Raw genomic sequence first — 16,837 nt, forward strand, 5'->3', positions numbered from 1 at the left:
GTACTCGATGGAGCTGTGTAACTGTTCATGTAGTCTTGCTTTTTTCTTCTAAAGCCACACTGAAGCAAAGTCCTAACAACTGAGCAGATGGTGTATATAGTTAAGGAATACAAATCCCTGTTAAATAGCCCCCTAAAGACCAATCTATGTGAAGAACTATAAATCAAGGGTCAGGGTTAGGGAGTAGTGGTTGTTTCTTACAAAGCCCTTGAGGATTTTGATTGGTCCACTGACCAGCCAGGGGGAGGTGCTTAAGACACACAGGGATAATGACCGAAGCTGTTGAGTGAACCAATGGGAAAGCGGCATCAAAGTGAGATAAACGATGACAGAGGCAGTTAAGGAACAGACAGCCTATGAAGTTTCACAGAGGGCGGTATCTATGTTTTTCAAAGTCTATTGCAATGTTACGATTGACACATGATCATGGCAATCTCATTGGTGGAAAACCAGGTAACAGAATTCCACGGTTAAAAAAAATAAAATAACACAAAAACAAACACACGTAAGATTAACCTAGATATTTATGCAATGATAATAGTTTCTCTAACAGTTTTAAACGGTAGAGTGGCCATTTCGTCTTTTCAAACATGGCCTTATTAAAGGTAAAAGCACACTAACCCCTTCTTGATTCAAATTAGACCTTAAATCATTTACATCTACAGTATAAAGCAACAGAGAGCGGGCCCGATCAGGAGCGCATGGCGTAACCAAGACATTCAGAAGGAAAATAGTGGAGCTGTAATGTACGTTCAGCTCTTTGTATTTACATTTCTAACCTCAGTGATGTTCAAAACATTTCGCTTCAATGAACGTGCCCTCCCACGAAAGAGTCTTACTCAGGTTTTCTACAGGCTGGGAGAGCGAGAGTCAAAAAGACCTCGAATACGAAAGCATATTCCGTCTCACGCAGCGACAACAAAACGAGAAGCGTTTTTTTTTTCACAGTACTTGACCATCTTGACCAACAAGCACAGAAACACACGGTCACACACCGGCACACACGCAGTTTGTTGTCATTAAACAGTTGTGGCAATATATCCGCTTTCTTCTGATTGTGTTTTCGGTATCGTCTGGCCATGCATCTACATACTGATATACTTTTTCGGTCTCGTGCCTGTTACTGTAGCGGGACGCGGGAGTAGCACTGCTCCACCTGGAGGGGCATTAATGGGATTACTGTTGTTGAAGCCACACATCCTCGGAGCTGTGATGGTGTGTCGGTGTGTTTTAACATTTCACTCCTCCTCTTGTTTGTGTGTGTTTATTTCTTGTGTGTATGTGTGTTTGCGTCTTTGGGGGTGAGATTTATGATTTTAAAATGGGGGGCGGGTTTAAGACAACTTGATTGGTTTGGATTTATAGGTCGAGACAAAAATGTATTCCTAAGTTTATTCCTTTTTCTGCCATTTTCCCGTCTTCTGAGCATCCATCTCTCTAGCTCCTATTTTCCTGTTTGTCGTTGTCCTTCCATGCATCTGTACTTCCTTCTTTCTCTTTTTAGATGCTTTAATGCGTCCTTGATTTCTTCATCTTTACATCCATCCATTCATTCGTCATTCAATCTATTGCGTAAAGGGAGGGAGTGATAGATCAATGAGACAGCCTTAATTTCCAAATCCATCCATTCATCCACCTCCCCTTGGTTTCTTCCTCCATGTTCTCCTTCTGTCCCACCCTTCCCTTCATCTTCTCCTGTTATCTTAGAAGCCCTGGATGTGGCAGTAGGCCTCCAGTGAGGAGAAGAGGATGTAGAGGAGCCACAGGCTGAAGAACAGCATGGTGGTCAGGACCTTCGCAGTCCGGGGCCCTCCCAGCTCTCCACCGATATCTGGCCGCCGTCGGTACATCAGCGTGCCGACGCAGATAAAGGCAAAGATGGTGAAGAGCGTGACGGAGAAGGCCAGCCTGCCCGGATCCACCTTGAACTCGGCCCCCTTGCTGTTGTGGTAGATGGCAGCGATGGACCACGCCACCTGTCAAGCATCAGCAGAATCAGACTGAATAACATGTCAGGTAGTGACTGTTTATAACAATAAAAGCAACAACAGCAAAAATTGACTTTATTATAGGTGACAGATGGCTGTGATGTACGTCACACTCTTCTTCACTATGCAGTATTAAAGAATACCACTCATAAAATATCATATCAATTATTAAAAATACATACTGCAGTATGATAAGCACCACTGCATTTACACCAGCCATGAATCAATTAATTGATCTTTAATGAGTTGGACTCACCCCGATGCCCAGGAAAACATTGACAGCGTTGGAGCCCGTCACATTACCAATGGATGCGTCCGCATACTGGTCCTGGATAGCAGCTACCTTACTGGCAAAGGTATCTGGATAGAGAAAGAAAAGGAGGGAGACGGATCAAATTTGGGCATGCTTTGGATCTTCGATCAACATATGCCACCAAAGTCTCTTTCTCTGGTGAGATTAGATTAGGTCATCTGCAAACATCTTCATTTCAATATCTAACAGAGAGACAACACGGACTGTTTCAGTGATTCTGGCAGTTCTTCAACATGAAAAGTAAACAGGGTTGGATTGATACTGCAGCCATGTTTTACACCTCTGTTTTCGGGAAGTAATCAGTTTCCACATCACAGAACATTTCATGTTTATACATGGTTTTAATTATTTTATGTTTACCCCCTATACCATTCCAATCAGGAACAGGATGTTATAACAGATTGAGTCAAAAGCTTTTTTTGGCGGACGGATGATCAAGGTGTGAAGGTTGAAGATTCTTGTGATGTAAAACAGATTTTTACATTAGAAAGTTGCCTTAGGATCAACAGTCCTACAGCATCTTTTTCACCAATAACGTCCTCAAGATTAGAAATACATTGTGCTCTTCAAAGGAGAGAATTTAAGTTAGAAACCACACTCTTTGATTGGAGCATTAAGTTGGAACAATTTTGAATAACTTCAAAACGAATGGCCAGGTTGGAATGCAATTCTGTATGGACAGTAATGCTTCTAATGGGACATAAATATATTGACTTCAGTGAAACTATGACCTTTCCTTTAGTGCCACCATCAGGATTAATTGTGTCCTCCTCACCAGTGGAAGAAAACTTGATTCCAGCCTTTCCCCGTCTACAACCATCAGACCAAACTTAATTGCTACCGTTACACAACTGTTCTGTCATTTAACTAATAGCGTTGACTGAGAAGTAAAAGCCATAGCGAGATGAGGCCTTGGCAGCGTCACAGTGCATTGCCCTAAATAACAAAATGTGCTCTTTGGTGTAAATGAAGTGTTACAGACTGAATATTCTACAGTAAAACCAGATTAACACTTGGAGTTGAACTTGACCTCGACATGCAGTCACTTGTGAGTTACAGAAGAACAGTGACAGAAAAGGACGCTCTTGATAAATGCAGAACACTTAATTATTAATACAGAACATGATGCAAATACTTTCCCCCCCCACATTTAGACAGGGAACCTTAAATTAGAAACCAAATCTTTAATCCTGTTACAGTGTTCTGTCGCTGGCAGCCAGCGCAGGCCGGATTTGGTCCAAGATCAATAATTTACAAGGCTGAATCTCAGTTTGCAGGGGCAAACAAATCTTGGCCTGACAACTAATCAGCGTTGTGCTGCTTAGTCCCAAATTTTTCCCCTGGTTTCATGCTTGCCAAACTACAGCAGCTCCAAAGGCACGCTCTTCCTCGCGGCACTGACAGGAGCAGTGGAGACCTTGCCAAATCTCAACAATAGGCTCTTCGCTGAGAGCACAAAGACTTAGCAAAAAGCCAAATGGCCAGTTAGCGCTCTTTTCTCTCGCTAATTTTCTGGCCATCTTCTCTTCGTTAGTGATTCATGTCCTCTTGCTTTTATTTACCAGATACAATGAGAGGAGATAAAAAAAACTGAAGTATAGAAAAAAGAGAAGGGAAGGGCTTTCTTGAAGTGGCCGCCAACCTGGCAGAGGAAAAGAGGATGAAGGGAGGGCTGGAAGAGGATTGAGGAGGGGAGAGGTTGGGGGTGGGAGAGGCAATGTGCCAAAGAAAGAGTCCAGCAAAGATAAATCTCCCCATACACCTTAGAGTTTCAAGGACAGGCCTGCTGGGCTTAAGTGTGTGTGTGTGTGTGTGTGTGTTAGTGAATGATGCCACTTGGGTCCAATCTGATGCCATGTCTCCACCAGCTGGCAAAGGCCTGTGTATGTGTGTGTGCGTCAGTTGTCCTTTAAGTGCTTGTGTGCTTGATTGAGTGGGTGAGTGCGTGGGTTTGGTAGCTGTGTGTGTGTGTGTGTGTGTGTGTGTGTGTGTGTGTGAGACAGGTTCCACTCTGCAGCTCCTTCTGTGAGAGTATGCCTCCCTGGAGAGTGTTCTGCCCTTTTCCTCTGCTTGTCAATCAACCAGCATCTCTCTCTCTCTCCTCTTTCTACCTCACCCATCCTCTCTACATCCTCTCCTTCCTCTCTGCTCTCCTTTTTTCTTGCCTCTTAAAATAGAAGGATTCATCGGGGGGGCGGTGATATGCGTGATCTTTCTACATGTGGACATTTTTGCCAAGTGGTGGCGAGAGAGGAAAGATCAGAGGTCATCAAAAACATTAGAATCCATCCTCTTGGGACCATGAATACTGACAGGACATTTCAAGGATATCTGGCTCTTAGTTCTTGTGATACCTTGTCATGGATCAAACTGTTGGTTAGGGGGACATTTGAGCAGATGGAGATGCTGCACAATCGGTCAGGGGATTACAAAAAATGTTACAAATCATCTTCTTGGGACATTGAATATTCAAAACAAATCTCAGAGCAGTCTGAGCTGAGCTTTTCAACATATCTTACTCTGGACCAAAGTGTTGGACGACTGATCTTATGTTATGTTATGGTTTGGTTATGTGTTGAGTTGGTGAAGAGAAATCTGAGTTTGATCAATATTAGTGAACATGGTCTTCCAAAAACAGAAAACCAATGGCCAATAGTCTAATAATGATTTGATTTGGGGCAGCAATTAATGATTATTTTGATTACTGATCAATCAGTCGATAGAATGAAAAAAAAAGAACCAAAATAATTTCCCAAAACCTAGGTAGTCATCTCCCGTTAGCTTTTTTGTGTTTGACTGTCATTCTTTCCTCAATAAAATTAACAAACAAATCGTTTCATAATAATTAAATCATAGTTAGCTACATTTACTCCCTAATAAATTTAAGTAGACAGTATAATTGTAGTTTGTATGACCGTTGGCTAATTTAGTCTATCTGAAGTCTCCTTATGTCTGAGAAAGTCTGTAATGCTGCTACACAAAAATATTTTTTTTGTTTGATGTGCCCTTATCCCGAATCCTCCTGCTCATCTTTGCTGTCCTCTCCAATTATCTGTGGATCAGCTGACAGATTTGTGCCAGGATGTCTGCAAACTCAAGCAAGCTCCATTTTGTCTTCCTAAGACTTGAATGCCACTTAATGACTTTAATGCCCCCGAGGTTGAGGGGCAATTTTGCCTCATAATAATTTACACTGCTGCAGTTTGCTTCTGTCAAAGTCAGTCAATATAAAAGATTTAATATTTGACCTGAAATATCATATTGACAAAACATTGTAACGATTAATCCTTTATAGATGCTATATTGTCTGGACATAACATTTATTGTGCAATACTTATATCTTCCCTATGTAACTGTTGTTTATCCCATTGAGTCCCAGGGTGCATTTTTCTCAGTTTAAATGTGTTTATTGACTTTCTGATACACAATATACTTTAAATAAACCGTAAACACATCAGAGGTTTTTACCAGAATCCCAAACCAACAACAAATTTTAGTTTCTTGAGTTTCTAATTCTCTTTTAACAGCCCCACCCCGGTTGTTTTCTACTTATCTCCTTCTCTCTCTCTTTCTGTGTGTGTGTGTGTGTGTGTGTGTGTGTGTGTGTGTGTGTGTGTTAGCCTGGCTAACTGTGATAAACGAGGTTAATCATCATGGAACCACAGCACAGGATGGGTTTTATTAACTGTAATAGTCACAGAACTTGAGGTCTGTTTCTTTGTGAGTGTGTGTGTGTGTGTGTGTGCCACGGGAGGTTCTGTTAATAAGGCTGAGAGCCTCAGAAAGGCTGAACCACTTTATTTTCATTCTGCAGCTCTCCACATTGTGCGTACATGTGTGTGTATTTCTGTGTTTCAAGCAGCTGTGTGTGTGTGTTTGTCTGTAAATGCAACTGTTAGCTAGCGTGTATTTCTGTTTGTTTGTTTGTTTGTGTGTGTTTTCATATTTCAATATTACATTTTCTGTATGTGTACATAAACAGTATATTTGTGTGTGTGTGTGTGTGTGTGTGTGCGTGTGTGTGTAAAATAGCATGTAATACATCACTTTTATCCCTGAGATCACTTAATGGGAGGATAGAAACCACCTGAGCCTGACATGACAAATAGCCCTATGCTAATAACACATGGTGGTCACAGTGCAGGTGTGTGTGTGTGTGAGTGTGTGTGTGTGTGCGTGTGTGCAAGTGTGCAAAATCTATTTCAAGCTATAACATATTAGTATAATATATGAGTGTGTGAGTCTGTTTGTCATAGTAATTACAGTTGCGCAGCTGTTTATGTGTCTGTATGTTTTACATTTAGCGTTCAAGCATGTGCTGTGTGTCTGCATGTGTGTTCTCTCTTTGTGTGTGTGTGTGTGTGTGTGTGCGTGTGTGTGTGTGCAGAAGCAGGAGACTGAGGCCAAGGTTAAAACATATTTAGCCAGCCGTTGCAGTCGTCGGCCATTCTTCACATTTAGAGGATGATCCATGCTGCTGTCTGCAGACTGCACTGCTTCCTCTAACAGGCTCTCACACATAAAGATGCACTGGAGAGACTGGGATCTACTGTGTCATTCATGGTAAAGACTCCCTTAGCATGACAGCAGGGACAAACATCTGTAGCTCTGCATACATTCTTATCTTTTGTCATGTCTTTGGATGTTTAACCACTGCACACACTGAAGAATGATTGTCACAACACAATCATTTTTGATTGCTGTCATGTAGAAAACCTCTAAAACCTCTATGAAAGAATATTATCATGATGCCAAATTTGTGACAGTCATTTCTTTGTAATGCGTGATGGCCCATTCCCTGTTATTAAATGACCATAAAATCTAAAAAATAAACCAAAACCAGGAGTCTGGATTAGCTGGCTAACTATTATTTCTCCTCTGTGGTGTAACACACAAATATTGAAATTTATCTTCTTTGTGAAAGTTTGTATTGAGTTAAATCATCTTCCCACACAGATATTTATTGTTTTCATTGCGGTTTACATCAAATTCTACACCTTAAGTGCATTTCTGCCATTTTTTCTGCACCGTTGATTTGTTTTACTTGATTGTTGTTTAATAGAGCACTAACTTTAATGAGGCTTTTATAAAACCTTCATCAATGCAGACTCACTCGAATAAACACCTGAAAGGACATGGGAGGAATAAAAACTGAAGCAAGGAATTGCAAATGTCAAGGAATATTTCCTGAAGGGGATCACTGATTAACACAAATATATTCCTAAATTGAAGTTTAATGCTCATAAAGGCCTTATGAAGCTAAATGCCAAACGTGGAAAGAAAAAGGTCTTCGATTAAAGCATGGCAGAAAGTCCAATAGCATGATATTTAAGTTAATTAAAACCGCGGCAGAGTTGGATCAACGTCAGAGAAAACATACAGTACATGTATATAACATACTGTATATACACACACTCACCTGGTACAGAGGTTCCCAGTGCAACAAACACTACTGCTGTGACTGAGTCTTTCAGGCCGACTGTGCAGCCAAAATGACAAGCCAGGTCCCCTGTAATAGTATGAAAGGGACATCATCACCACCACAATAATACTTATATCAAAGCATACACTAAAAACCTTTTACATACAAATACCAGTCAAATCTGACCTGATGACTATAGAAATATAAACATTTGAACATATTTTCCGTCACTCTAAGACTTTACTGTAAAATAAATAAAGACATTTATTAACTCAATACCTCTAAAATCTAAAGAATCCAGTCATAAAACATGTTATCATCTGCCTGTTATGGACTTTTAATGACCAAATAGAGTTTAAAAAGTGTTAACTACGTTTATGTTAGAATTTAAAATTGGTCTTTGTGAGCCGTCATCATACCAATGACGGCGGTGAGCAGTCCGATCATACAGATGGAGACGACGAAGCAGGCCCAGCCGTTCCAGTACTCTGTGGGCGGGACGAAGGCGAACAGAACCTTCCAGAAGACGGTGAGGAAGTGCATGACGTAGTCGAAACATGACGGCAGCTTCTCCTCCCCGCACTCCTCGTCATCATCGTCCTCACCTGGGCAGAAAGAGGGAAGAGAGGTTAAAGAGGAAGGTGGTCTGTTCTCTCCTGCAATGGAGTTCTTGAGCGAAATAGTGACTGTTTACAGGCATCAAATAAGCTCACTAAGTTCTTATTTAGGTTAAGCTGTTTGCAGCTTGCAGAATCTGGACACATCTGATCATCTTAAAGTTTCGGCTGGTGAACAACAAATGTGAAGACAAATGCTCTCTGCTACTGAGCAAATATTTCCGCTATAATGTGAATACAGCATTACTTTGTCTTGATCAAATAAATCATTAAATGGAAATCATACTAAAAGCTGGTGTTGGACACATTTAGTCTTTATTGTTGATTTGACAAACTCAACTTAGCCCTGCTGGGAAAAGAAGAGCTGATATTATCTGTCCATGAGTGACCCGAGACACATCTGAAGTGTAAAAGATTAAAGGACTCCAGCAGACAGAAAGATTATAAGCTAAACTTTATAGTGACAGAAATTCAGACGCTAACAGACACAGCGACATAACAGAGATTTGAAACAAGATGACTCAATTTGACTGACATCATTATTGACCCAATGACTTGCAGGTGTGTGTGTGTGTGTGTATGTGTGTGTGTGTGTGTGTGTGTGATGTCAGTATCAAAGTCTAATGGTTGCCTCAGAACGTGGACTACAGCCAAACACATGCTGTTAGTCTTTGTTGTGCATGTGTGTTTATACTCTGCTAAATAGTTGAAACATGAAATATAAATCACTTTTCTTACTTTATGAAAGAGATACACACTAACACACACACACACACCGCGTTAGCAGTCTCTACACTCCTCTGTGTAGTTGGCTGTTGTTCTGCTCCATTTATAAATGAGTCGAATGAATGAATAAACGAGACAACCTGCTGTTTCAATGAAAAACGCTGACTGGGTAAATCCCAGGGAAAGCCATGATCTCTTATTGATTTCACCCGCGTCGTTCACTCACTGCATACTATTAACCTTCAAAGAGCTGGTGATGCACTCGATGCTCAAAACAACCAAAGAAAACGTCTGCACCCTAAACTGAGCGGAGTTGTCGAACTGAATTTGAATTTGTTTTTAAAGTAAACATTCGGAAACAATCGTTATCTAAATATTACTCCCTGTTAAAATGGCAGGCAGCAATTCTAATTGATTGGACGTAGGTCCTAAAGAGAATTTAGCTTGAAATGTCTATTTTGGAAAGGCAAGAGAAGAAAAACTGAGACACCATCTCTCACATGCACCCCTCTATTTCAGTGATGGATAAATCACCTTCTTTTGAAATATGTAATTTGGGATTGAATGCATGAATGCATCATACTTGGCAAAGCTGTCAAAACAGATAATAAAACAGTAAATCGTCAGCAAACGTAACACTTGAATTGTCCTTAGCTCGACTTATAACCACGATGATCTCAAAAAGGCAGTTTCTCAGACAGGCAGTTTCCACAAATTTGGTGCGTCTGTTGACACTTTGAGTGCTGACCTTCTGCTGTAAGTATAACGTTACAAGACAGCCTGATATTTAAGTCATTAAGCACAAGTCACAAGCCAGATCCAGGCTGTGTTTTGTGCAATTACTAAATATTAGCACGGGTTAACACAAAGATTAATGCACTCTGATAGGGCCAGTAGTCCTCGGGTCACATACCTTGTTTAATGCAATTAAAAATAAATGTTTCCTTTTTCAGGGTGAGCACTTCGAACAAATCAAATCATCAAGTATAAATGAACAGTAGAAGGTCAGTGCGGAGAGCAATGGCCTCATCCACTTTTATGGTTGGGAACACACACACACACACACACACACACACTTGGCAATGAATTATAAAACAAGACTCTACCTGAGTTATGTCACTTTTTACTTTCAGCAGCTCTCCTTCCCTCCCACACAGTCTGTTAAGGCTGAATGGAGCCATTTCCCTCTCTGTCTGCTAATGTTTATATGCGCTCTTTTATTGCAGTCTTGGTCTCTTTCTCTTTGCTCTCTTTCTTTTCATTTTCTCTTCCCGCATGTGTGGGCGTCCATTACGTGGACACCCCGCGAGCGCCCATGGGGAAATCACAGTGTGGGGGGGACCACATTAGGAGAATAGTAGCGTCGTCCAATGACGATGGCTTTAACTGTGTCCACTCCTATATTCAACTTTTGTGGTATCGTCCGACAGTCCCCCTATCGGTTTTGACCACCCAGTGATTATGACTCATACTGTGACACAAAATGCCTCATTATGCATCGCTTTGTGAACTGACCATTTGACATGTAGCTGTAGCTATTCAGTAACTTACAAACTGTATGTAAACTTGCATTAACATACTACTAATTTGTTTCGCCAATTACATTTCGATGACTTCTGCCTGGATTATGGATGCTTGGCACATTTATGTACTGATCACTATTAATAGGGACGAAGCGCAGCACTTTGCATCCTCAGTCACATGTGTGGTCAGGCAACAAAAGCACTTAAGTTTAGCGACAGATCATGGTTTTGGTTCTCCAAGTCACTGTTTTTTAATATTTAGCCAAGACCACAATCTTTCCCTTAACCTTAAGAGCTTTGAGAGCCAAAACAGAACCATAAAGTTTTGTCGTGCTTTTGTAGCTTTGTGGATATTGTGGGAAAAACAAATGAAACATTTTTTTGCTGATAAGTTACACTAGCCAGTTGATGCCTGGTGAAGAAGATGTGGTGAAAAAGGTAGTGTGGTTAGCGTGATTAAATAAACTGATCCAGCACCTGAGCATGTGTAAACATATATAAAAATACATTCATGAATGTTTCTCTCACACTCTCTCTCTGTCTCTCCTATTTGGCTGATATTCCCTCATCCCTCCTTCTTTATCTGCCGTTTTTTCTTTCCATGCCTGACTTGCACACTCTCTTCTCTCTCTATTTCCACGCTCAGTTAGGCGCTATACTGATAAACTGGTTATCCGAAAGTAATTCTTTCTTTTTTCACTCCCTCTCCATCTTACGCACTCTTTTCATCCTTGGTCACATTTTGCTGATATAGCCTTTATATAATTGAATATTCTCTGTCACTCTCTCGCTTCATCCCACTAAATCTCCCTCATCCCTCTACAACCTTCTCTTTAAATGCCGTTGACAGTCTCCTCACTTCATTTTGCGCGTGGGAGATCAGTGGTCTTTGTTATTTATTCTGGCCCCAGTCAAAAATAGTAGAAAAAAAGGAAGGAATAATGTCCCAAGCAACAATAGATAAACCAAAATGACATCTATATGAGTTGGTTAGAATCTCATGCTAATCTGGCAGCTGCTCACTCAGGCTTTTCTATTGAGAGGCACTAGCATGCTAATGAACTTGACATCAAGAAATACCTAATCTGACACACACACACACACACACAAATCAATACTCTCTCTCTCTTGCCCTCCAGAGGTGTTGGATGTGTGTTATCTCTTGCTGCTCACTGAGCGTGCCCAGAAGCTGCGTTCTCATAGGCAAGGGCAGATGTGGTCTGCAGCTCATTCTTAAATGCTGCTAGCCAAGCGAGGTGTGTGTACATGAGTGTGTCTGGGCGTAGGACTGTGTGCTTAAAGTGATATGGACTTGTGAGAATCATTCATACATGTTTACACAAACATACACACACACACACACACACACACACACACACACACACACTGGGCTTTGAATATGATATGGCCAAACGCGCTCCTGTGCAAAAAATGACCCTTCAATCACTTTCCATTACAGAAGAGAGAGAGGTAATTCACGTCAGGCTTCATACGGCTAGCCACCGGGTTTGTGCAAAAACACACACACACAAACACACACTGAAATCAACAGAAAAGACACACTCTCTTGAAAACAGGAACAGTATCCCTACGAGCACAGTGTCTTGGCTTGTAAAAAGACAAACACACATTTGTGATACATACACAGACTCTGAATCCCAAATGGAGGCAAGAACATCACACACCCAGTGCACTATGGGAAATATCCCACACATGGTAGAGAAATACAGCTTGTCATTCATCCATGCATCTTCAAACATAACATGGTTTTTTGACACTGATGATTGGAGTCACAGAAATAAGAGTCACATTTTGAGAAACCAGATCCTTTAACAAACCCCCTGCACTTATGAAGACACGTCCACAACCTTCAAAGCCTCTTCTGTCGTGTCGGTATGAAAACATATTCTCTCCACTGTGCAGTGAATCCGAAGCTGAACCAGTTTCTCAAGACGCGTCTCCATTCTTTGACCAAACAAATACCACAACAAAGTAACAAGACACAGGACAGCGGTGTGACTGAAGTCTCTAAGAACTCGTGCAGACATGTTTATATTCATGTTCCACTGGTCCTGTCATCCTGTCTGTCTCGGACACACACACACACACACACACACACACACACACACACACACCACAGCATAAAATAAAATCATTCCTATAACTTTATCATTAAAACCTTTGAAATGCAGACGAGCCAGCCTGGAACAGCGTCCTTGTTTTGTCCAGCAAGGACAGAAACTTGTTTTATCTTTGCTCCGTCAGACGTTTCGTCAGAACCGTTGTCACACACAGTCCATCAGTGAATGAGCCAGTGAGTCTTTTGACAAGCCAATCAGTCAGCCAGCCAACAAATCAATTAAATAATCAGTCACTGAGTCAACCATTCATTGTCATTCGCAGTCTGAAGGATGCAAATTACAGTTTGTGCACAGCAAGGACAGACACGTGGTGACGCGAACAGCAGTGGAATGAGAGTAACTGAAAAGATGTATTTTTTTCTGAAATAGCACAGCTGCTGCAGGGACACTCACATTTGGCCAAAAAGAGGTTGTTGGTCTCTCTGGTGAGTATCAAAGACACAAAAGCCCATTGCAAAAGCTAAATGAAGCTTTGGCACAAGTTCAATTAGCAATTAGCAGTAAGAAATCTGACACTTTTCCACAAAACACAGAGTACAAATGACCACAACATGTGCTCGGACTGCATATTTCTTCACTTCTCTGTCTCTTCCATATATTCAGGTGATATTTACGGGCATTAAATCCTCCTGTAAACACGACTAAAGTAAGCTACAGCAACCTCCATGCTACAAGGTCCTTTCTCTCCATTTTTCTTTGATCAATGATTTTCCTTGAATACCTGCTACCTACGTACTCTTCCCTCGGGCGTGGACACACACACACACACACACCAACACAAACAGACATACGTTGATAAATAACACACAGAGGAGCAGGTGATGAACAACGTGGTGAGGACTTGCTAATTAGAGATCAGTGGACTGTGGAGTCAATCTCTTTCTCTTTCTTTCACTTTTCACTTGCCTCTCTCTCTCCCTTGATGTCCTTTTCATTGATCCCCCCCCCCCCCCCCCCCGATATATTGTATATCACAGCAACAACTCTCTGTACTTACGTTTTAACTGCTGGCTTTTATGTAGCTGGATATAATTTGTATAATAATATTTAAAAATGTTGATTATTTCATTCATAAAACCATGATGGTAAACATTTGTTGTCATTTGGTGCCGTGGAGTGATACTGGGAAGTCTTCCTTCTTAATCGCCTATGTACATCAGTCAAGTCATGAAAGACAGCAATCTATGATTGGTCGGGGTCAAGCGTGTTGTCCGCCATGTCTCTCAGCCAAGTCCTGGCTGAATTTATGACTGTGATCCTGGTAAAAGATCTTTAGTGGTGCTGTAACAATGTCACGCCACTTCCATCTGTCACAGTCACTATTCACACGACCCACTTGATTTGGATTAACTCAAACTGCTAACTCTAACTAGCTTCAGCTAAACTTCAGAATGTGTTTTTTTGCGCAGAACAAGGACTGTTTCCTCCGCGTATCTTAAAGTGTATTCACTTTAGGAAGGGATTGCTTCCTGACCTGTATGGACAGGAGGGATGATTAGAGCAATCAGTAATTCTTTCAACATTTAGCCTTATGCTTTAAGGTACATACAGTATAAGAGGAAACACTGCATACGATAAAAAGAATAGCATGTAAATGACAACAAATGCGTTAGGGATTCTAAACTATCAAGCTGCTTGGCAGGCTTGTCACATACTGTATGTGCACAACTGCACATTGACAAGCACACACATAATCCCTCACTGTCTCTCTGTGTTAGCTTATCTGGGGAAAGTTCTCCATTAGCCACACAACAAACACAAAGAGACACACAAGGGAAAACATGTCAGTGTACACACACACACACACACACACACACACACACACACACACCAGCACACTGACATTTCAGAGGGCTTTAATGGCTGGCTAAATTCAGGTTCTTTGCTTTGAGATGAATGTCATGGTCTCGGCAGCATTTTGTGTGCATGTGTGTGTGCATGTGTGTGTACATATGTGCACGTCAGTGTAAGTGCCAAATTGGTGTTATGATGTGGAGACCAGAAGGTCTTGGCAGATTTTAAATGCCTTTTCATGGCTGCCATTTTAGAAGAAAAGCTGTTCCAAATCTGCAATCTTCCCCTAATTGAACTGATAAAAACTGATAAGAAACAACACGTTTTTTTAGCATATATGAGGCCAAAGACATTTCTGGAGGGCTTCTAAACATCGAGATCTTGATCTGACATTTTAGACGGAGAGACAATGAGAAAGAAGAAGGAATATTTGAGGCTCCTTTAAAGTGATAATCTTTACTTTAAAATATGTTTGAGAAGAGATAAGAGAGAGTTAGGCAGGATGATAGAGGGAGGGAGAGTAAGACTGACGCCAGAAAGAGAGAGAGAGAGAGATGAGATTGGACAAAGCTATCTTATCAGTGTGTATTAAATCCACCACCGTATCAGTGACAGCCGCTCTGGACTTGTTCAACCCCTTGAACCAGCAGTGAGTGTTTGAAGGGATGAGCCGGCAAGTTACAGCGTGTCTCCATTTGGGCTTATTGTGTGAGTGTGTGTGTGTGTGTGTGTGTGTGTGTGGCTATATGTGTGCTCAGTTTGTGTGTCAAGTCCACATGGTGTGTCCACAACAACAGCACAAGATCTCCTCGAACAGATGTCTGAGATTATTAGTTGTTTTTCGTTTTATTTTGTTGAGGGATTAATTGTCCTTCCTCTAAATTATTTTCTTCCTTCCTTTCCTATTCATCAAATGGGTATTTTTTAAGTAACTTTCCATACTTTTTCCTTTCTTTCTTTCTTTTTTTCAGTAAGTTAAGTTACTGTTTGAGATGGTTTGTTACCAGACCAGAAAATGAAGTCCTGAAGATTCTCTGGTCTCAAATCTTAGCTTCACCTAACCCTTTCTCTCTTTTTCTCCTCTACTTTCAACCTTCTTCAATTCTTCTATTATCTCCAGCAGCCCCATCCATCCATCCATCCATCCATCCATCCATCCATGACCCTGGCTTGGCCTTATGTCACTGCCAGACCCCCTCATTTTCTCCTCCTGCCTCCATCATGGGCTCACATTTGTATTCCACAGGAGGGTAATTAAGTGGGGGAGCATGGAGAGAGTGTGGGAGAAATGGAAAGAGAGGTGGTGCAGTAAATGGACCTTTAATGCTTAATCTTTATCTTTGCTGATTACAGTTTAATCAGCAGAGATAAGATGACATAAGTCACGGAGAGTTAAATGTGTTGCACTGTACATTGAATAAGGCTTAGTCTGCCACAATCCCTACTTAAGCTAAGCATAATTGGACTGTCATCTCAGTCCTTCTTTAGTGTAAATACCAGTAAAAAAAGACATGAAGAAGCATCTCAATATGAGCAACACACAGTAGCAAACATTCACATACTGTAACTTGTTCTAACAGTGTTTAATTATGAATTTTATGAATATTATTATGTTTCCAGGCGTTGCAATGAGGTTATTTGGTGCCACACAAGTTGGCTAACTAACCAAATTAACTGAGCCAAAAGAGGAAACGCAACAGGGTTCAAATAAACATGTAACAAACATGCTGGGTGTGAATGAGTCTTGGTTCAATGTGGTAAAATCCACACAATGGGAGCTGGTGGTAATGATCACATATGTAATTGATTTCAGATTGATCCCAGCTCCCCGCACCTCGAACCAAACTTCTATCTCCACACGTAGTCTTTGTTGTTGAGTCCTGCATACTACACACTATGTGCTATGTACTCATTTTCATAGTATACAAGAAAATGAATGCACTCGGCTGTATCAACACCTCTCTCCACCTTTGTTTTCCAACTCACTCAGCAAGCATCTGATCTCTTTCATCTCTAAACTTATTGTGTTCTCTCTCGACTCCTTCCACTGCTCTCGTTCCCATCCTCAATAAACAAATAGAGCAGATAAACTTGCTAGCTAGCAATGTGTTTCTACCCTAATCAGTCGTTTTGCAGCTGGATGTCTGTCTACCCAATCAGCTGCCAGTTTGATCTGTAAGCATCCAATCAGCTCTCAAACACTTTGAATTCCCCGAATCCAATCAGCTTTAGGTTTAAAGGCGCTGAAAAACCAATCAGCCTCCAGTTTGATGTGGTTTTGGATCTGATTTGGCTTGTCAACTTCATGAGTCT

The 16,837-nt window shown here is 41.1% G+C and overlaps 1 protein-coding gene across 16 annotated transcripts in view; it reads right to left on the reverse strand.

Moving 5' to 3' along the window:
• Nucleotides 1–1,631: 1,631 nt before the first annotated feature.
• The window catches only part of slc8a1b (solute carrier family 8 member 1b), a 112,045-nt gene continuing 96,839 nt past the window's right edge, over nucleotides 1,632–16,837 (reverse strand). For all 16 annotated transcript variants that reach the window (XM_070915470.1, XM_070915471.1, XM_070915486.1 and 13 more), the window contains 4 exons: nucleotides 8,143–8,328; nucleotides 7,721–7,810; nucleotides 2,245–2,348; nucleotides 1,632–1,976 (listed from right to left, as the gene is read on the reverse strand). In XM_070915470.1, the coding sequence (XP_070771571.1) occupies nucleotides 1,704–1,976; nucleotides 2,245–2,348; nucleotides 7,721–7,810; nucleotides 8,143–8,328 (653 nt within the window). In that variant the 3' untranslated portion in view covers nucleotides 1,632–1,703. The remainder of the gene's footprint in view (nucleotides 1,977–2,244; nucleotides 2,349–7,720; nucleotides 7,811–8,142; nucleotides 8,329–16,837) is intronic.

This window comes from Enoplosus armatus, chromosome 12, assembly GCF_043641665.1.
Source record: "Enoplosus armatus isolate fEnoArm2 chromosome 12, fEnoArm2.hap1, whole genome shotgun sequence".
In the NCBI taxonomy this organism is placed as follows: domain Eukaryota; kingdom Metazoa; phylum Chordata; class Actinopteri; order Centrarchiformes; family Enoplosidae; genus Enoplosus; species Enoplosus armatus.